Source organism: Hakea prostrata, chromosome 8 (assembly GCF_041222555.1).
Source record: "Hakea prostrata isolate BN-2017 chromosome 8, UWA_Hpros_2, whole genome shotgun sequence".
Lineage (NCBI taxonomy): Eukaryota > Viridiplantae > Streptophyta > Magnoliopsida > Proteales > Proteaceae > Hakea > Hakea prostrata.
Window position 1 is genome coordinate 40,354,824 of NC_142607.1, and position 21,107 is coordinate 40,375,930.

Here is a 21,107-nt window from a genome sequence, read left to right on the forward strand (position 1 = left end):
TAGGGTGTCTAATTTAGGTTTTGGGCTGGATTTCACAGTATCAATCAGTAGATCAATCCTTGGAGGTGGATAACAATATTTTGGATATGCCTTGTTAAGATTTGTATAATCTGTGAACATCCTTCACTTTCCATAGGCTTTCTTCACCATGATTACATTGGCTAACCAAGTGGGACATTCGATGAAACCAAATTTCTATAGCTTCTCAACCTCTGCCTGAATAGCCTGGTGCTTCTTGATTGAGAAATTCCTTCTTTTTGGATAACGGGCTTGGCACCCTTGTTGATCCAAAGGTTGTGTTTGGCAACTTGTCGGTCAATTTCGGGCATGTCCTCCGCCGACCATGTGAAAACATCAGAGTTTTGCTTAAGGAATGTCGCAAGCTTGTGTTTGAATTCTATACTTTGTTCAAAACTGAACATGGTTCCTCAAGGGGGGTTGTCTTTACTCAGGGGAACTCATTGCAAATCCTCGATAGGTTCTCCTCTCTACATTTGATCCTCATCTTGAACTTCTACAGTCAATGTCATTCCTCTGTGTGAAGAGGATAGTTGCTTTTTAATGAAATTGTGATAGCAATTGTGAGACTGTATTTGATTAGTTTTACAAATTTCAACCCCTTTGTTGGTTCAGAATTTCATCATCATGTACCAGGGTGATACTATGGCCCCTAGTGCACTCAAATTTGGTCTCCCCAAAATAATAATATAGGCCAAAATATTTCGAACAACCATGAACATGGTAGGCAACGTTACTTGCCTGGGAAATGTACCAAATGTAAGATCAAGCTGAATGGTACCTTCAATGGTGCCATAGCTCCCAGGAAATTCATAAAGGAGGCCACTGGTATCAAGGTCTTTGAATCAATTTTGAGTTGACAAAACGCGTCCCATGAAAGGATATCAGCTGAAGTGCATGTGTCCACTAGCACCTGGTAGACCATATGATTCACCAGCTTGACCTTGATGACTACAACATCATCATGAGGAGTGTGTATGTCCACAAGCTCATGCTTTGCAAAAATAATGGGGTCATAAGCAGTGAACCCGGAACTCTTTGAAGGCTCAACAATGCTTATTGAATCTAGTGTTCCTCTTGGCCTGTTGGAGTGACTCAGGAGTGGACCTCCCAAAGATAGTACTGACTTTGGGGAGGTCCATGTCCTTGGGAGTCACCGGAGCCTTTCCTTGAGCATCGTCTCTGTCCCTAGGCGGAGTCCTACTTGTGTTTCGGGGGGATCTATCTTCGGTTTGCCTTGACTTGTCAAATTGGTCTAAGTAGCCTCTGTCAATCAACTTCTTGATCTCGACTTCCAACATGCAGCAATCATTGGAATGAAGCCCCTTGTCTTTATGATAAAGAAATAGTTTGACATGTCAGCCTTTTCTTTGACTGAGCATGGGTTTTTCTAGGTTTTTTAAGTTAGGCAGTGTCTTGGATCTGCATAAGAATGGCAGATCATGACTTGTTCAAGGGAGTGAAGGCTTCCCCGTCCTCATCGACGACTCTGTGGTTCCTCCAACCTTGCTTATTCCTTTGTTCTTTTCGAATTGGCTTTGTGCCAAAACTCTCCTCTCAGTCACTCTGCCTGTAAGACTTGGCTTCATTTCTATAGCCGCTGCTGTTGACTTCTATGACTTCCTCCATGGTGGCCATCTCAAGCTCAGATCCAGTAGTTCTACCAAGGTTTTGGGCTTCTTCTGCACAATGGATTGAATTAGGTCTTTGTTGGTTACTACTATTTTGATGGCAGTGAAGGCCACTTTGTCATCAAGATCTTTTATCAAAATAGATATATCATTAAAGTGCTCTATAGTGGCCTTATCTCAATGCCAAGAGATTGTCTTCAGTCTTTTCTTTCTTGATTCCACTCCTAAATCGAGTAGCAAAGGCATACCCAGTACGTTGAAATTGTGGATGGAATGTTTAGGCAAACGAGAGAACCAAGTGGTTGTTGGGCAAGTTAAGGAGGCCAAAAAACATCTACACTTGATGACATCACCCCACCACACATAGCCATACAACAACAATAAGCCTTGTCCCAACTAAATGGGGTCGGCTACATGGATTCTTGCCTTCCAATCAGTTTTGTTTAGAGGCCATGCTAGATACAAGGCCTAAGCTATACATATCCTTTCTCACCACTTCTCTTAAGGTTATCTTAGGTCTACCCCTAGCTCTTCTAATTCCTTCAATCTGGATTATTTCACTTCTCCGTATAGGGGCATTTATAGGTCTCCGTTGAACTGGCCATGCCACCTCAAACGACTTTCTCGAAGTTTAACACTTATGAGAGCAACTCCCAAACCAACTCCCACCACACATAGTCATAATATAGTTAAAATGACTAGTGTGCACCATGGGATCTGTCATTCCAATATATACAGTAAAAGAAGGGGTTCGAAAACCTACGGGAAAGCAAGTGCCCATAATTTCTGGGATGAAAGGGTCTTGTGAGAGTACCTGTTGCATCTCGTCGGGGATTCTTTGGTCCAGCCTACTCGAACATTTGTTCATGGCCTGGATTTGTTGGTAGGGATTCTTGTCCCTCACAAATGCAGATGACTCCGCACTATGCTCTTTTTGAGTCTTTTTGAAGTTGCAGTCTTCTAGCTTAGGCACTAGGAGAAGAACGTTCAACTCGGTGCATCCCCAACCTGTTGAAAACAGTATGGGGGCTCCTTGCTTTTTGGACTCTCCGTTGTTCTTCTTTGATCTTCGCAAAGTCAGTGGGGAGCAGATTTACTCCAACTCGCTGGGCCCTGTCTTGTTGATCGATAGGGGAGGGGACCACTGTCTCTGGACGAGTTGCAGCAAGGCCTCTAGGAGGCATGAGTTGAGTCCAATGGGTCACCATCGTATGGAAGGTGGAAATCATCTCCATCATCTTGTTTTCCAGGGCTTGAGCCTAAACAAAGGGAAGTCCTCCATTGAAAATAGTTGCTTGTTCTTGGACTTCGCAGGGTGGTGACAAGGGAACAACTTCCTTAGAAGTACCCTCCTTTCGAGTATTTTGTTTCTTTTTTCTACCACCTCGTCCACGTCCTTAAGACTTTGAACCGTTATTATCTAAATTTTCCTCTGCCATCGTCACTGTAGGGTAAAAGCACAGGAAAGAAGTAAAATACGTTTCTTTTCCATAGACGACGTCAAATGTTGCTCCAAAATCTATCAGCTCTGGTTTAACCAAATAGTATGTTGAACTTGGGATTTGTAGACCAAAGAAACTCGTGAGAGTGGGCTGCCTTTGTGGATGCAAAGTCGTCTCTGATGGTTTAATCAAATTCTGGATAACACAGTTCCTTATAGGGAAGAGTAAATGCCTGAAGAGATCAAAGACTCTTGAGTAAGTGTCGGAGATAATGTAGAATTAACTGGTTGTTGTGTTCGCTTACTTGAAGGAGGTATCATTGACCGTTCTTATACAAGAAAGAAGGTTCCATGGAAAAGATTGATGACAGCCGTTGGATGGCTTGATTCAATTCCCAAGGAGAAGGTTCAGCTTGCTTGTTCATGAAGTTACTGGATCAGGCACCACATAAGAATGCTTAAAATATCTTTGACTCTATATGAGATACGTTTGGCTTTTAACCCTTGACAAAGCGGCTGGAAGAAATTCCCAAAGGAATTTTCCTGGTGGCTTATCCCTTGATAAGTGCAAAGGATTAAATGCATAAGTACAAAGCATTAAATGCTGAATTTAATGCCTTAGCGTGCCTACAACTGCATAAAGATGAGCAGGATCTTGTTGACAAGTTGTGGCCGAGAGATGTGCTGAGCAGCGTGTACGGAAAATAACTACCGCTGTGTGGCTAGGCCAGTAACCCTTTTCCGAGGAGTGTTGAGAGCTTAGTCCAGAGCCAAGAGACTAGTCTGAAATCTGATTTTTGAGGAGAGCTAAGGGGCTAGTCCGAAGGTTGAATTCTGAAGAGAGCCAAGCAGCTGGCTAAAGGACTAAGCCGAACCCAGTTGACCCTAGTTCAGCGGTCTGTACTGGTTCAAGAGTCTCAAAAATGGTTTGACATAACAATATACAAGTGATGGTTGCAATTCTATATTTTTTTGTGTCTGTTTTGATAATCTAGGTTCTTATGAATGTTGACGTAATAAGCTTGATTTATCGATTAGAGGTCCACTAATAAATGTACAAATTTTATGGAAAGGGCACGAGTGCAATTAGATTGATTCACTTTAAAAACCTTGACTAAGCAATTAAACTTCAAAAGCCTACATTTATCTCCTTCATGAATAAACCGTTTAGTAAGTGTACAACATCGATGACACCACTCAACACTTAAAAGAGTAATGCATACCATCTCTCAAGTAACACATCAGCTAAAAAACAAGATCAATAACTATCTCGCAAAACAAAAATTCGCCCCAACTAGCATGGCACTTCGTGTGATTCAATCAGCATGAGTTGCCTCATTAACAAGCAACAACAGGAAGCAAGAATAGGCATGCACAACAAAAGGGCACTACAAAAAAAGTCCTTTTTGGTGATGGTTATAGTGTCACCAAAAATACAAAAACCATCGCCAAAAATAAAGACTGACGCTTGCTGTCTTGTCGCTGCGTCTGTCATCTATATAGGCGTTGTGAAAAATGGGTGACGGTTTTTAGGCACTAATTGGTAAAACATTTTTGGCGACACTTATATCCATCAAGAAATATGCATGTTGGGCAATGGCTAGAACCGTCATGAAACACCATACTTTGGGTGATGGTTGAAATCACTGCTAAATATGCAAGTTTGGGGGACATAAATAACCGTTGCTAGAAATTTTGCAACGTATACCTTTGGAAGCTTGTAGACTTTTGGCGACGGTTTTGGACCCGTCGTGGAATAAATAAGTAAATAAAAATTTATATATATATATATATATATATATATATATATATATATATATATTTAAATAACTATAATCATAATTATGCCAAAAGCCTACAATCTTGTTTTAAATCCATTCGTCCACTTGATAATTTTATACAGTGCTATTTTCTATTTCAGGAACTTAATAAAGAAAGAAGTCAACACATGTTGTACAATACCACAAGGAATAAAATAATTCAAAATCCAAAAACAAAATACATAGCTTTTTTTTTTTCGGTAAGAAACAAAATACAAAGCTGAGTGTCTCAGTTTTGCTTAACAATTTTAGAACATTCTCCTATTTCCTAAAAATGCAAATATGATGAGATCACTTCTTTGATGAATTAGGTCCTCAATAACTCAAAATCCAAACAACTGCAAAAAAGGAAACACACAGTAAAGATCTCATGAGGGATTTCCTACTCGAACAAAGATATTAAGATGCAAAAAATTGCAAAGAAGTTTGTAAGTGTAACATGGTGGAATACCTAAGATCTTATAACTTTTCAATATAGTTTAATGGAAGTAACCCAAGCAATTTTGAATAAGAAGATCTTTTGAAGAAACAATGTCAGGTAAATGACAGAGTATGTTAAGGAAAAACAGATTCTATTGATAAAAGAATAAGTATGAAGCCCCTAGTGTCACTCGTACTTCAATACTCTTCATTAACCCAAGAATTTTAATGAAATTCTTACAAGTCTCTTCAACAAAATTGTCAAATTTGGCTTCATTCTTCTCAATCCTAACCTCAAGTCTCCCAAGCCTACCTCAGACCCGTCAGCATCCTTTTTTTTTCTCTCAGTCATTTCCTAAGATAGCTTATGCAGCTCAGTGCTAGTGACATAACCTCTTAACATAGTACCACCCAAGTTTTGAAAACAAAGATGAATGCACTTGAATTGGCAAAAGTTTCATCCAAGCAGTGCATTTTTGTTAACATTATAGACTTGAACACAACTTACTGAAATTTTCTCTAGGCATGCTTTTATCAACTACCATTCAACCATAGAACAAATAATTAAACATGGACAAGTTATTGCAATGTTGACTCTAAACTACAACAGAGGACCAACATATATGATGGATTTTAGCTAAGAACTACAGCATCTCTATACCATCTAACAAACATGGCAGAGCTATAAAATCGCAAATCATATCATTTTTTATCCCCACCAATGGAATCACAAATTTAACTTATCTTGATACTGTAGATGTGGAAAATATTTTTCAAACTCACATTAATATTACCATTGAACTACGAGAGAACTGAAAAAAATATTGAAATATAATTTGATCTTCAAAACCAAACAGAAGGATCATTCATTTTCTGAACACTAGCAGCCAATGCAACTGTTTTAATGCCTGCTGCTCATTAATACTTCTTTCACCTCCCAAAAAATTATGTTTTTAGATCTGAAACTGAAATTCAAAACCTATTTTAGTGAAAATTTCAACTAATCAAATTCTTATGTAGGGTTATTATATAAATAAGCTTACAAAAGGATCTGACATGCAAGGGGGGTGAACACGATCAAAAAACCCAAATCTTCAAAGCGAGTTCAAAAGCACACATATGTAAATGATATTGCAAGCATTAGTTAGCGAAACACTAGAAAAATCTAACTGTTTGAGAAAAACAAGAAGAGACTTCCTAAGAAACTAGAGAGAGTTATGAACATTATTGATAACTTATCACAGTAGTAGCAAAACAAGGATAAGCATGCAAGTCTCTGTTTTGTTACCTAGCATGTCTTAATCCGTGACCCCATACATTGCTCCATCGAATTGATACTTTGAGCTTCTGAAGAATCATCCCCTAAGCTTCCAATACTTGTAAATACAACAAAAAGATGATTAGGATCCCATACTAGAAAAACCCTGTTTCCAGATCACATAAAATTTCAAGTACTCATTGTCATACTGAAACTTGTTTAAACAATTTGAAAATAAAACTCAGATGAAACACCTATTCCATGTTCTGGACCACATTTAATTCCAGTGACAACCGTGTGAGAGCTCCCGTATTCAATTGAACTACGGTCATCCCCTAAAAAACCAGATTGATCATAAGTATAAAGAGATTTGATACATGGAAGTTAATTGTTCATTTCCTTAAAAACAAATAGCTAGTGAAGATAGGAAAAAACAAATAGTTGGGAAGATTCTAATCCAATGATTGTTTATCTATCGACAAAACTAAATTCAATCCAGGAACCTGTTTCACAAGCTTTCCATTGTGATGCTTCACTTGGAGCAGTTAGGTTTCCTGCAATTGCATCTCATATACCATAATTTAGAGATAGAGCTAAACCACAAAAAATGAAAAGGTAAGAACTTTGCATGCATGGGCAGTGTTAAGTACCTAGATAGTAATTATAGATGACTACAAGGACCAGAAAATTGCACTGGATTTAACAAGAAGGTCTTGCTGGAATGCTCAAGGTGGAAGGTGTAGTACTTCTGCAAGCAAGAGCCCATGCACCTACGAATCCCTACAAGTTCAATTAATAGCGGTTATTTTGCAGCCATTTTGGCGTACAAGTATTACCATGACTAGCGATAAAGAAGTTAAAGAAACTCATGTGAGACTCTCTGCATCTAATATAATATTGGAAAGTCTATTAACAACTGAAGGGTAAAAGGTTCAAGGAGATAAAGAGAGATTAATATTTCAGTTTGGCTATGGTGTTTAAATGAAATGAAACTCTCTGAGAAAATGTCAAGCATTTGTGGCTGTTTCTTCACGTTTAATGGAAAAGAAAAAGACAATGACTTAAACCTGGAAAAAAAAAAAAATAAAACTTGGTTCAGGTCAACCATGGGAGAAGAAAGATAAAAGAACCCATTTATATCATTATATTTGGAAGCTTAAAAGGTGGGTTCCTCCATTTTCATACAGTAGTCACTTAGATAGTAACCACAGCACAGAGAATAACAACTTCCACGAGAAAATCCAAATCCTTCAAAATAATTTGTCAACCAAGCTCAAACTTTATTTATTTTAGAAAAATTCTTAGTTAACCATTATAAAATTATCCAATAATTAGCTATTTCTGATGGAAAATATTAGCAATAAGTTTCAATATAAAACTGCAAACAGGGAAAAAGATGATAATTGAATTCCTCAGTACTCAAAAAATGACAGCATACTCTGTGATGGAACAGAATTTAAAAAAGACAAACCCCTACTTTTGAACCCCAGCAAGGATACTAATCAGCATTTCCTACCTTTGATACTCATCCATTCACAATTCAGTGTGTTTAGTTTTTAAGTAGCCAACTAAACAACTAAGAAGCAAAAAGCACAGTTATTGGTGCAAATGAAACACCGTTCCAACTATATGGATGCTAGTTACAAAAGCACAACCCCTGAAATAGGAACTGAACTCCAAAACCAATGAAACCGTAAGACGAATGACAATTTGGACGATCATATTTCCCTCTCTTTAAGAAGATCTGTTGCAGCCCCTACCAAATTCTTTGAACCTTCACTCTCCGAATGCTTGAGAACTGAGGTTCTCATATCTAAAGACTCTAAATAATCTGATATTCAGATTGCTAGAGGACCCTCCATCACAAAACAACAAACCAATTGGAAATGACTAGATTACCATATTCAAGCAGGGAAAACCAGAGAGAGTCCTAAAGGAGGAAAGCACAGCTGCTGCTATCTCCATTAATTTGATCTTTAAGTCTGTCTACCAAAACAAATGGTGAGATTCAAAGTAGTAGATCCTAGTTGGATTAGTATTGTTCTAGAACCAGGAAGTGCTAACAGAATATGGATTGAAGTCACTCAACTTGGACCAACATACAGAAATAAGTAGTTTAAGAATCAGCAGTAGCAATAGTTACATCTAACAGCAGAGCAATATTCTATTTTAAGAGTGGAAAATAGGGACCAAAATTAGTAAATGAAACCTAATAATAGGGCTTATACTTCAGAATCTGGTAGATGTACTCATAAGATCTGTAGTAAAGATCAAATTTTGGAACCACAAGCACATACAATGATTCAAAGAATAACAAAAATACAAAATGCAAGCCATTAGAAGTATGAGAGAATGAAAACTTATTGAACGCAGACGATATACAGATTAAGCAACGGTAAGAGCTGACAATAGAAGGGGGAAAAACCAGATGAACCAGCAGTAGCAATAGTCAGATCTAACAGCAGAGCAATATTTTGTTTTAAAAGTTGAAAATAGGGACCAAAATTAGTAAACAAAACCTAATAGGAGGGCTTAGACATCAGAATCTAGTAGATGTACTATAAGATCTGCAGTGAAGATCAGATTTTGGAACCACAAACACATACAATAATTCAGAGAATAACAAAAATACAAAATGCAAGTTAAGCAACGAAAACAGCCGACAACAGAAGGAAAAAATAGATAAACCGGTTCCAATCTAGATTCTCTGAAAACTCCTGACTGAGTACGAGTACATGAACACTGAACCCAAAATAATAAGAAGTGTTGAGGAACAGTTTTCTGGTATTTTCTTTCCACACCCACTGAATCATTTCCTTATTCTCTCTCATGAGGCTGGGGAGCAGAAGAAATCAAGAAATTGAGAGATGGCAAAGGGGCAAACAAGAAATAGCAAGAAATAGAGAGAGAAAGAGAGAGCAAAGAGAGCTGATCAGCTATACATATTTTAGGGTATAAAACACACTTTCTGTGATGAGTACAAAGATGTGTTTTCCCCGACGTTTCTGCAACACTGCCACCATAAATGAAGTTTCCCCAACGCATAAACCAAGCATCACCGAAAGTACATGCCTTCCCAAACGCTTTCAGAAAACAGTCGCCTAACATATTCACTTCCCAACTTGCCTATGCATTTTCCATGTTTCAGTAAAACTGTCACCATAAATGAAGTTTCCCTGACAAATAAAACAAGCATCGCCGAAAGTACATGCCTTCTAATATACCTAATTTTCGCGACAATCTCTAACAAGCGTCATGAAAAATATATTTTTTCCCACGCTTTGTACAGTTGTCGCCATATAATTCATTTTCCACAGTGGTTTCTTAGGCACCGTCAGTGACTATGATATTTCGCGACAGTTTTTCATAAATTGTCAGGAAAAATGATATATGGCGATGGTTTTTGTAACCATTGGGGAAAAATCGTGGAAAAACTGTAGCCAAACATCACTTTTCTTGTAGTGGGGATAAATGTGGGTTAGAAATATATTGCAAAACACTAAACAACAGTAGTGTAACTGAAGATAGGGTTCTATAAACAGCGTCGTCTCCAAGAACATCCAAGTCGGTCTTTAGATCCAAAAACAGCAAATTTAAGGGGGTTTGAGTGTAAATCAGCCATATTTGGTTTCCAAGTATGGTGTTGATATGGAAGGCACCAATGTTTACCAAGGCAGTCAGGTTTCCAATGCATTCAGAATTGGATCCCACCATTGCTCCAGTTGTTAATAGTGAAATTCATGGAGACATCTGCATACTCTCTTCAGTTGAGAGACATATATGGTAAAAAAATATGGGTTCACATGAATGACAACACTGTGTGTATGGCCAATCCAGGATTCATTGTCTCCTAATGAGTCACACCCATTAAAGATAGTGTGTTTGGGATAATTGAAGACTACCATGGATTTGATTTCATGACTATCAAAGTCATTAACCAATTACATGGCAGAAAGTATTATCATCAAGAGGGCACCAAAGACTTGGAAGGAACATAGATGAAATACATAACAAAAAGAAATAAAGCATGATTGCAAATCTCACAATCTTTCCATTGTGATGCCCTCACTAGATAACGAGGAGGACAAACGGAAGGGAGGAAGAATCAAGGGTGTTAGCATTCTTCTTTTGATATATCCATTTAAGAAAGCAAAGAAATAGAAGACTTAGGGGATAGGGGAGATGCGAAGAAGGGTACCGATCAAAGGAAATTACCATGAACCAAGTGATAACATCTTCGAGGGATCAACGAAAGTAAAAATTTTGCAAGTGTTTTGAGTACTGCAAGAATGGCATCAAAAAATACTTCCTTCATATCTTTAAATTTTAGAGATGTCAACAGTATTCAAAGGAACCAGTGTAAAAGGGGTATAGACTAGGAGAGAAGAAAACTATTTTCATAGGTGCACAAATGAGGAAGCAGATTTACCACATAGACATAAAAGCGAAGAAGTGGGATTCCCATCTTATGAGTATTTCAGCTTTTGAGAAATTCTTATCATTGTCACTAGAATATCTTAGATTTTGAAACTTTCCTTGTTGCAATTACCCAATAATGATCCATGCACCAAGGCTAGCATAAGATAACAAACAAATAAAATAAATGTGAGAACTTATAACAAGGGGATAAGGTAAACTCAAAATAGATTAAAACAACTGCGAAATATAGACATTTACTAAAATGTAGAATTAAAACCCAAAATTGGGAGGGAGTGGCTAGGCTTCCACATGTTTTGACCAACATGGATTACCTATTCAACAAGTAATAATTCGGAAGTGATAACATGCTTGATAAACAAAAATGTTAGTTAGGAATACATTGTCAAAGACACTCAATGGCAACACTTTAGGAACTATATATGTGTACAAACTAAATAACAAACCACTAGCCACTCACCTTATTAGACCCATTGTTTCCATTCCTAGACCTTTGATCAGATGCAATATAGGGTTTTACAATCAGAGAATTAGTCTGCAAGAACTATGTAGACAATTTAAGGGGAAAAAAATAAAAAAAAAAAAACATTTAGGATGAGAGTGGTCAATGTAGACATAATTGGTCTCCAAGCACCTTATTTTCAAGTGAGTCATGCCCTTGGAGATACAAAGCGTGGTTGGGCATTGATTATGACAATGTGTGTGAAAAGTCCAAGGTTGACATGACAACCTAACTAATTGACCAATACATACATTCCCAAAGGAGTTCCATGAAGAGAGCACCAAAGCCCTACAAGGAAAACTTTCGGATTACATAATGACAAGGAATAGAGATTTTAAGTTTCAAATAAAGAGTATCAACATACCCTAAGCTTGTGATACGACCCTTGTAAGAGTGCTTATAAAAATGCCCTGCTTTGAGGGTCATCTAACTCTGCAGCTTGCTGCTTCAATTCCACAATGTTTCTCTTGCCATCCTCTCCTTAGATAAAGAGGCGGGGAAGCGGGTGATAATGGTGGTTATTTAGCATTCTTCTTATAAATAACAGTATATTTGTATTCCCAATTGCAAAAGCCAAAAGCCAAAAAAAAAAAAAAAAAAGCCAGAAGAAAAGGAAGAAGAAGATTGGTAGAGAAGGAGGGAATTGTGATGCAGGCTTCTAGTAAGCAATTTACTGTGAGTTCAAGTATCACATCTTCAAGTGCCAAGCTTAGAATATCTAGCTGGAGTATTGGGACCACCAGATTGTCCTAGCTATTTACATTAGAATAGATGTCAACAGTTCATCCATAGAACAAACACTACCATTTATCTAACATACCACACAAAAACTTACCTCTGAGCCATAATGGAGCAATGTCACTATCGTGTCAATGTCCTCCTTCAATATCATACTCATGAACAAAATATATGTCATGATTTTTGTTGCATCCTCTGTTTAACTCTAATGGAAAAATAAAAATCACTTTGTTATTTAAAGTGGAAACTTCAATTATTCAATACCTATAAAAGGATGAACAAAATGAAGATATATTATTGAAAACTATATTGAAATTAAATAGTGTAAATTGATAGAAAATTGACCTTGAGTGCTTTTAGCTAATTTTGAGAGTTGTCTCAAATGAATTTCTTTAATTCCCATTAATCGAATGACTCTTCAATGTCATTCAAGTCACCTATAGTAATAGACTGAAAATGCTCCACAAATGTTGGTCGGAAAAAAAGTAGCTCTTTTGAAACTTGACGCATAGTTGGACGAGATCGTGGGTTGCTGCATAGGCATGCAATCGCTATTCTCACAATAGAAATAAGATGACTTGCAATATTCTGACTTGGTGGAAAAATGAGGCGTGGGTCTAATATGTCCCGTAATAGTATGTGTTGACCAACTGGTGATATTAAAGAAGAGATGAGTTCCATTGGATGACTTCCCATAATTATTTCCAAAGCCACTACTCCAAAACTATATACGTCACACTTATCAGTTAGTATCAGGGTGTAAGCAAGCTCTGCAAGAGAAAAAATAAAATGCCTTAGTGAAAATGTATAAACAATACAACAAATCATTTTTATGATAGAAACAAGAAATTACTATATATTTCAAATGTTATACATGAAAGAGAATGGTCTAGGCATTGAAATAGCCTTCCAACAAAAATTGTTGGGGTAAGGCCAAGGAAAACTGCCCCCCTCCACCCGTGCTTTGTTTGCATGGAAGCCTTTGACATCGGGTTCGCCCTCTTAAAGAGAGTGGTCTATAGCTATACGTACCAGTTGACAATTATGGCTCAACTTTTTAATTATGTACTCTTTGTTAATCCATATTTAAGTAGTCCAACACTGCTCTATATTTATGCTTTTTATATTTTTTTGCCTTCTTTCTTTCACAAATATATTGGATTTCTTCTCAATTTTTTCTTCCTTCTTATAGAACCCCATTAAATATAATTAGATGTATTTATTCTTTATTTCTTCCTCCCAATTTTATCAAAATCGATTAAACATGATAATATGAATATTTTTTTTATTTCCACTAAAGGAAATGAAAATATGAATAAAAAAATCAAGATAAAAAATTCACACAAAAGAGGGGGAAGTAAAAAAAATGGTTGTAATCAAGTTCAATATGTTTCTCAAAATAAGGAAAAAAAGACTAGAAAAAGAAAATTGCTTTAATAGATTAAAGTGGTAAATAGAGAGCAATTTGGCCATTTAAATTATTAAGGAAAAAGGAGATAATAGTTTAATTTTCCTTTTCTTCTTTTTGTTAGGTCTGAGGTTCTTCTAGGCCAACTTATGCGTACCTCGACTTCATTAGGGTAGGTTTTATATATAATTTAAATATACTATCAAGAATAATCGAACCCCAACCTCTACACTAAGAGAGTTGATTGTTGCCAATGCCAATGGGCCAACTCTTTGGTAGCCAGTTAAAAATTTTTGCAAAGCTTTATTTCATATATTAATAGGTAACCTTGAGATCTATTATACTTCAAATTGAAGTCAATCCAATAGAACCTATGGCAAAACATGTGACTCATGGAGACCTTTCTATGGCTTTGAAAGAAATTTGTTCATAATATTCAATAATTTCGGTATATTATACATAATTTTCATAGGTAAAATATTGTTTCTCTGCTGTTCATGGTAACAAATTTTTATTATGAGTCAAAATACAATTTCAAAAAACAATAAAAGATTAGTCAACTAGTCCACATAATTAATGGCTCTATTTGACAAGCCATTTGGCAGAAATTAGAACCTGCCTAAGGACCACCTATAAGCTCTTGTATTTAAAAAGGATAAAAATTTTAATTAAGTTATCTCAGTGCTTATTCCTATAGAAAATTTTAACTTAAATGTCCTTATTTCTATCGCTATAAGATTTAGATTATTTTTTTTTGGATAAACTTGGTATTATGCATAGAAGAAATTACAATGACAATAATACATTTTGGGTCAACATGGTAAAAGTCATACCTCATGGTATGAGGTTTCTACTAACCATTCAAGACCTAGCTTTATTAATTTCTAAAATATACTTTATGATATTAAGTGATTCATAAAATTCTAAAGCTTAATTTTTGTAACTTATTTAAAATTAATAAATATAGCAGTTTTAGGATATTTATTTTCTATTAAAAAATTAAAGAGAAAACAATTAATTATAACATATAATAGGGTAGATCATGAATGTGGTAGGGCTTTCTTTTTAATTCCAAATGAGTAACTATAATGTGATAAGACCATTTTTTTACTTCCCAACCCATTTCATGTTTCATTTTTTTTTAAGTTTCTAATAATAATAATAATAATAATTATTTTTTTTTTTTTTTTTTTTACAATTTCACCAAGGAACTTGAGATATCATTTAAAATTTTTTTTCTTCTATTAAATCACTTATTTAAACATAACATTTGTAATCATCTTAATTTAACGGTTATTTATTCAAGAAACTTTAAGAACCTATCAAGTAGTATAAACTTCATAACATACAAATTACAACATGACAATTCAAAAATAATTAGGGTCAAAATAAACTAAAATCTACTTTTTATAAAAAATTTAATGATTCTACATCAAAATTCTTAAAATTTAAATAGGATGTATGAGATTTAAAAGCATATCTTTTCTATTTTATCCATATCACTTAATTTTTTTTTTCTTTCTATTAAATCACTTAATCAAACATTACATTTGTACACATCCTAATTTATATAATGCATTAATTCAATAAAAAAGAATTTAACTGTTATTTAATCAAGAAACTTTAAGAACTTATCAAGTAGTATAAACTTCATAACATACAAATTACAACATGAAAATTCTAAAATAATTAGGATAAAAATAAACTAATATATATTTTTTATGAAAATTTTAATGATTACACTTTAAATCTCTTAAAATTTAAATAGGATGTATGAGATGTAAAAACATATCTTTTCTATTTATCCAGATTCATATACAAGTATTTCAATAGCCCAATTCAATAAGCACTACGTCTTAAATATCATACAAAAAATGAAAAAGGCCTATAAAAATTACAATAAAAGTAATACTAAAAAGCAAACGTAAAATTAAATACCTGGAGCAATATATCCATGAGTTCCTTTAAGTGACGTCCAATTGGATGAGTCTGGATTTAAGAGTCTGGCAATACCAAAATCGGATACACGAGCCTCAAGTTTCAAGTCTAGCAATATATTTTTGCTTGAAATATCCCGATGAATTATTTGTGGAGTACAATCATGATGCAAATAGGACAAAGCATTTGTAATACTTTCAATGACATTTACTCTCTTTAACCAATCCAACTCCATTGCCGTTGCTTCATTACTCAAGATATGTGCCAAACTTCCTTTTTCCATGTACTCATAAATAAGAAACATGTATCGTGGATGTGAGCAAAACCCATAAAGTTTGATAATATTTCGGTGCCTAATGTTTGTTAACACACGCATCTCATTTTCAAAGCTTTCATCAGTTATCACATTGCCTTCCAATGGGTGAAACTTCTTCAAGGCTACCACATGACCTGTAGGTAGGACTGCTCTGTAAACACTCCCATAAGTTCCAGTTCCAACACAATATTTAATGTCAAAATTTTCTGTTGCTTGGATTATGTCATCATAAGCAATCTTGCCATCAAAATTCCATATTGACAATATCTTGCCGTGATTTCTTCTTGTTGCTTCTGCTTTTCTTTTTTGATTATCTTTTCTTAAGAAGAAAACGACAACAATAATTGCAAATGCAAGGATTGCAATTCCTATCAAAGAACCAAAGATGGATATGGGGACTTTATGTCTATTTTTGCTATATCCCTCACTTATACTAGATCGATTGCAAGGAAAAAGACCTTGAAATTCACCGCATAACCCTTTGTTGTTACTAAATGTTTGTGGTGATGCAGCATGTTGGAAAACCTTGTTATTAGGAACTTCACCATTCAATTGATTATAAGACAAATCAAAAGATACCAAGCTAACCATGTCTTCAAGAGAATGGGGTATAGATCCTGTGATAATATTGTGGGATAAATTCAAAACTTCTAACATTTTCAGCTTTGCAAGTTCTGTTGGTATCGTTCCCCCTAATGAGTTATGGCTAAGATCCAACTGACCTTGTAGGGATACTAGATCACCAATTTGAGATGGAATACTTCCACTCAGTGAGTTGCAGCCTAAATTTAATGAGATCAGTTTGGAGCATTGACCAAGTTGTCTAGGGATTGATCCGATTAGCCGATTTGATGATATATCTAGAAACTCCAAATTGATTAATTTTCCAATTTCAAGTGGTATATGCCCTAAAATTTGATTCCCATTTAAATTCAAATTGATCACGTTGGATAAGTTACCAAGTTCCTTTGGTATTTTTCCAACAAGTCTATTGAAGGAAAGGTCAAGTTGTCCAAGTCGAATTAATTGACCAATCTCAACTGGTATCTTTCCACTGATGTTGTTTCCAGATATCTTTAGTGCTGACAAATTCTTGCATTCTCCCCAATTTGCTGACAGCTCTCCATAAAGCTTGTTGTGACTCATATCAATGTAGTTAAGGTGTGGGTGTACACCAAAACTATTACTTATATTTCCAAGAAATTCGTTGTCATCAAGTCTAACTCTCCTTATACTTGTACAATTTCTCAAGTCTGGAATAGGACCCGAGAGGCTATTGTTTGCGACCCCTAATTGTTGAAGTGATCCTCCTTGGCATATTTGTTGTGGTAAGCTTCCAGATAAGAAGTTGTCAAACAATTCGATCTCTACAAAGGAAGCTTGGCTACCTAAGTCTTCTGAGATGGAACCAGATAATTGATTCTTGTACAAGTAGAGATCCTCTAGTCTACTCAAATTAGCCAAAGAATGAGGAATTGGACCAATGAGCTTGTTTGAGGAGAGTACCAAGCCAATCAGATTTTTCATATCTCCGATTTCTGGAGGAATTGGACCAGATAATTGATTTTCACTCAAGTAGAGGGACTCTAGTCTACTCAAATTAGCCAGAGAATGAGGGATTGGACCAATGAGCTTGTTTGTGGAGAGTCCCAAGTCAATTAGATTTTTCATATCTCCGATTTCTAGAGGAATTGGACCAGATAAGTGATTCTCATACAAGTAGAGAATCTGAAGTCTACTCAAATTATTCAGAGAATGAGGGATCGGACCATTGAGCTTGTTTGTGAATAGTGTCAAGTTAATCAGATTTTTCATATCTCCAATTTTTGGAGGAATTGGACCAGATAATTGATTCTCATGCAAGTAGAGAGTCTCTAGTCTACTCAAATTAGCCAGAGAATGAGGGATTGGACCAATGAGCTTGTTTGTGGAGAGTTCCAAGTCAATCAGATTTTTCATATCTCCAATTTCTGGAGGAATTGGACCAGATAATTGATTCTCATACAAGTAGAGAGTCTCTAGTCTACTCAAATTAGCCAGAGAATGAGGGATTGGACCAATGAGCTTGTTTGTGGAGAGTCCCAAGTCAATTAGATTTTTCATATCTCCGATTTCTAGAGGAATTGGACCAGATAAGTGATTCTCATACAAGTAGAGAATCTGAAGTCTACTCAAATTATTCAGAGAATGAGGGATCGGACCATTGAGCTTGTTTGTGAATAGTGTCAAGTTAATCAGATTTTTCATATCTCCAATTTTTGGAGGAATTGGACCAGATAATTGATTCTCATGCAAGTAGAGAGTCTCTAGTCTACTCAAATTAGCCAGAGAATGAGGGATTGGACCAATGAGCTTGTTTGTGGAGAGTTCCAAGTCAATCAGATTTTTCATATCTCCAATTTCTGGAGGAATTGGACCAGATAATTGATTCTCATACAAGTAGAGAGTCTCTAATCTACTCAAATTATCCAAAGAATGAGGGATCGGACCATTGAGCTTGTTTTTGGAGAGATCCAAGTCAATCAATTTTTTCATATCTCCGATTTCTGGAGGAATTGGACCTGATAATTGATTCTCATACAAGTAGAGATTCTGAAGTCTACTCAAATTAGCCAAAGAATGAGGGATTGGACCAATGAGCTTGTTTGTGAAGAGTGTCAAGTTAATCAGATTTTTCATATCTCCAATTTTTGGAGGAATTGGACCAGATAATTGATTCTCATCCAAGTAGAGAGTCTCTAGTCTACTCAAATTAACCAGAGAATGAGGGATTGGACCAATGAGCTTGTTTGTGGAGAGTTCCAAGCCAATCAGATTTTTCATATCTCCAATTTCTGGAGGAATTGGACCCGATAATTGATTCTCAAACAAGTAGAGAGTCTCTAGTCTACTCAAATTAGCCAAAGAATGAGGAATTGGACCAATGAGCTTGTTTGTGGAGAGTTCCAAGTCAATTAGATTTTTCATATCTCCGATTTCTAGAGGAATTGGACCAGATAAGTGATTCTCATACAAGTAGAGATTCTGAAGTCTACTCAAATTAGCCAAAGAATGAGGCAGCATGTTGGAAAGATTATTGTTGGAGAGATCGAGGTGGATGAGTTTTGTGACAGTACCAACGTCAATGGGAATGGGTCCAGTGAGTTGATTGACACTAAGATTAAGACGTTGGAGCTTAGAAAATGAAGAAAATGTGAAGTTGTGAAGCGTACCTTGCAGCTCTGTTTGGAAAAGGTTAATCTCAATGATGCTTCCAACTTTGTTGCAAGTTATGCCAAACCAGTTGCACGGTGATGATGAGGAAGTGAGGTTCCAAGAACCGAGAGCAGCAAGAGAGTAGTTTTGAAGGGTGGCTTTCCATTTGAGGAGAGCCTCCGCCTCTGCTTGGGTTGACGACTGAACATAATAAGATGTGCTACTTCCCGCAGCAAATATAGATGAAGAGAAGAGGAGGAGAAGGCAAATAAGAAACCCTATTATGAGACTTGGGAAGAAGAATAATAAGGATGGAGTAGTACTAGTATTGGAGTAATGAGCCATTTGTAACTTCCACTATGGTTTGCAGTTTGGTGGTGTGGTATTAGGCAGCTTCAAGTGTGTAATTTATAGAGAAATCAGCGTGGGCCTTTGGTACTCACAATCGAAGAGGTCTTGGATTGGATAGCACATTACACATTGCAGTGCGTCATCTTCTTCTACTGCTCCGCCTCCTATGCTCTTTATTTGTTTGGTCTTCAGTTCTTCCACGTTTCCAGCGGTAGCTTTTAAAAGCAGTAGTTGTCTAAATCAGAGTGGGTGACTTGGTCATTATTAGTTGTCTAAATCAGTAGTATAAAAGTGGGTGACTTGGTGCAAAAAGTGGTATAAAATCAATCACTGGTCTTCAATTTTCCCATGAACGTAACCTTCCAAACATTTAATGCAGATAAGTAAGTATAGCTGCCATTCTGGTTGGTAAGTTGTCTGCCCAAGTGGACACCAGAGTGACTTTAGCTTAGCATGAAGAAAAACTGAAGGGTAAGTCCATGGTGATATATGTTGTGTATGGATTAGATGTAGATTACTCTGGAGATATTTTGTAGCTTCAGAGACTTTTAAACTGCCGTTGGAGACAGAATAAATCAACAAACGGGAGAAGACTTTTAAGTTTATGCGTGAGGCAGAGGAGAAGAGGACACCACATGCCAACCAAACGTTCCTAGTAAAAAAAAGGAACCAAGATCACTAATATCCTGTTAAGTTGTGGTTTGGATCTAGATATCTCTAGGTACAATTATAAAAAGATTTCAGATTAACTTCAGGAAACTCAATTTTGAAGTAATTTACAAAATCAAAAACAATTTGATCAAATTATTGAAGGAAATTAAAGACATGGAATGACTTGGAAATAGCTTGAAACAAACTCATAGGCCTAACCCTTTATTATCTATCTGATATAATCAAACTGAAAGTGCTCTACTTACCTGAGAATCAACTATTTTGTTTTGGAAAGACGACAGACCAAATCTTCACCCAGGTTTTATAACATGTTGTTACAAACTTGAAAAAACTAACAAAAAATAGAATACATATGATAAGGCTTTGTTAGATCTAGCTTCTAAAAGAAACATTGAATACCAAATAAAAACTGAAAAATAGTAATTAAGCACTACATTGTAAAGTACAATCCAGAAAAGATAGGATCTTCTAAAGACTTCAAAGCAGAGACTTCGACAACATATAATTTTGAGCCAAAAAACTAACGAAACAACGAACACAAAAATGAAAGGTAACTATGCATGGTAAGTAAGCACTACTGCACCACACTATGAAATAAAATCTTCTTCCAAGCAAAGATTTGATAACATGTAGCGCTGGGCCCAATGATCCAATGCAGATATTGTTTGATGATTCAAATCTGTAGCCACTAACAAGACTTTTAATCAAGCGAGGTTTCAGGTTAGGTGATTTTCGTCAGATGGAAAATCAAATGGATGGATGAGTAGGAATTAAGTTAAAGTAGTAAATATGGGTTCTGATTGGGGTTTTGTTAAGAAAGAACTTTCAAAGAATGATAATGCTAAGGGGGTGGGGGTTTCTAATTACAGACCAATTGGCCTCTATAATGTTAGCTATAAAATCTTGGCAAAAGTCTTGGCCCTAAGATTAAAACCTTGCCTACCTCAGTTGATCTCACTATA

At 35.9% G+C, this 21,107-nt stretch overlaps 1 protein-coding gene across 9 annotated transcripts; it reads right to left on the reverse strand.

Annotated features, from left to right (window-relative positions):
- Nucleotides 1-5,066: 5,066 nt before the first annotated feature.
- LOC149007853 (uncharacterized) lies at nucleotides 5,067-19,496 on the reverse strand. 9 transcript variants are annotated; one of them, XM_089164582.1, is made up of 11 exons: nucleotides 15,612-19,496; nucleotides 11,892-13,035; nucleotides 11,660-11,815; nucleotides 11,486-11,560; nucleotides 11,018-11,161; nucleotides 10,804-10,869; nucleotides 7,239-7,368; nucleotides 7,092-7,142; nucleotides 6,843-6,923; nucleotides 6,619-6,706; nucleotides 5,067-5,248 (listed from the first exon to the last, which is right to left on the reverse strand). In XM_089164582.1, the coding sequence occupies exons 1-2, from the start codon at nucleotides 19,465-19,467 to the stop codon at nucleotides 12,668-12,670; spliced, it is 4,224 nt and encodes a 1,407-aa protein (XP_089020708.1). In that variant the 5' UTR covers nucleotides 19,468-19,496; the 3' UTR covers nucleotides 5,067-5,248; nucleotides 6,619-6,706; nucleotides 6,843-6,923; nucleotides 7,092-7,142; nucleotides 7,239-7,368; nucleotides 10,804-10,869; nucleotides 11,018-11,161; nucleotides 11,486-11,560; nucleotides 11,660-11,815; nucleotides 11,892-12,667. The 9 variants fall into 9 exon arrangements, with proteins under 9 accessions (XP_089020708.1, XP_089020704.1, XP_089020702.1 ...); XM_089164578.1 differs by having other exon boundaries at nucleotides 11,018-11,815; nucleotides 11,892-12,460; nucleotides 12,611-13,035; XM_089164576.1 differs by having other exon boundaries at nucleotides 11,018-11,815; nucleotides 11,892-12,470; nucleotides 12,611-13,035.
- Between the last annotated feature and the right edge of the window lie 1,611 nt (nucleotides 19,497-21,107).

What these genes read in the sequence shown, in the direction of transcription:
- LOC149007853 (XM_089164578.1), bottom strand. Translation starts at nt 19,467, where the DNA reads ATGGCTCATTACTCCAATACTAGTACTACTCCATCCTTATTATTCTTC. An exon ending in TCATGGATATATTGCTCCAG is followed by an intron (nt 13,036 to 15,611) that starts GTATTTAATTTT and finishes TTTCTCTTGCAG; the next exon opens with AGCTTGCTTACACCCTGATA.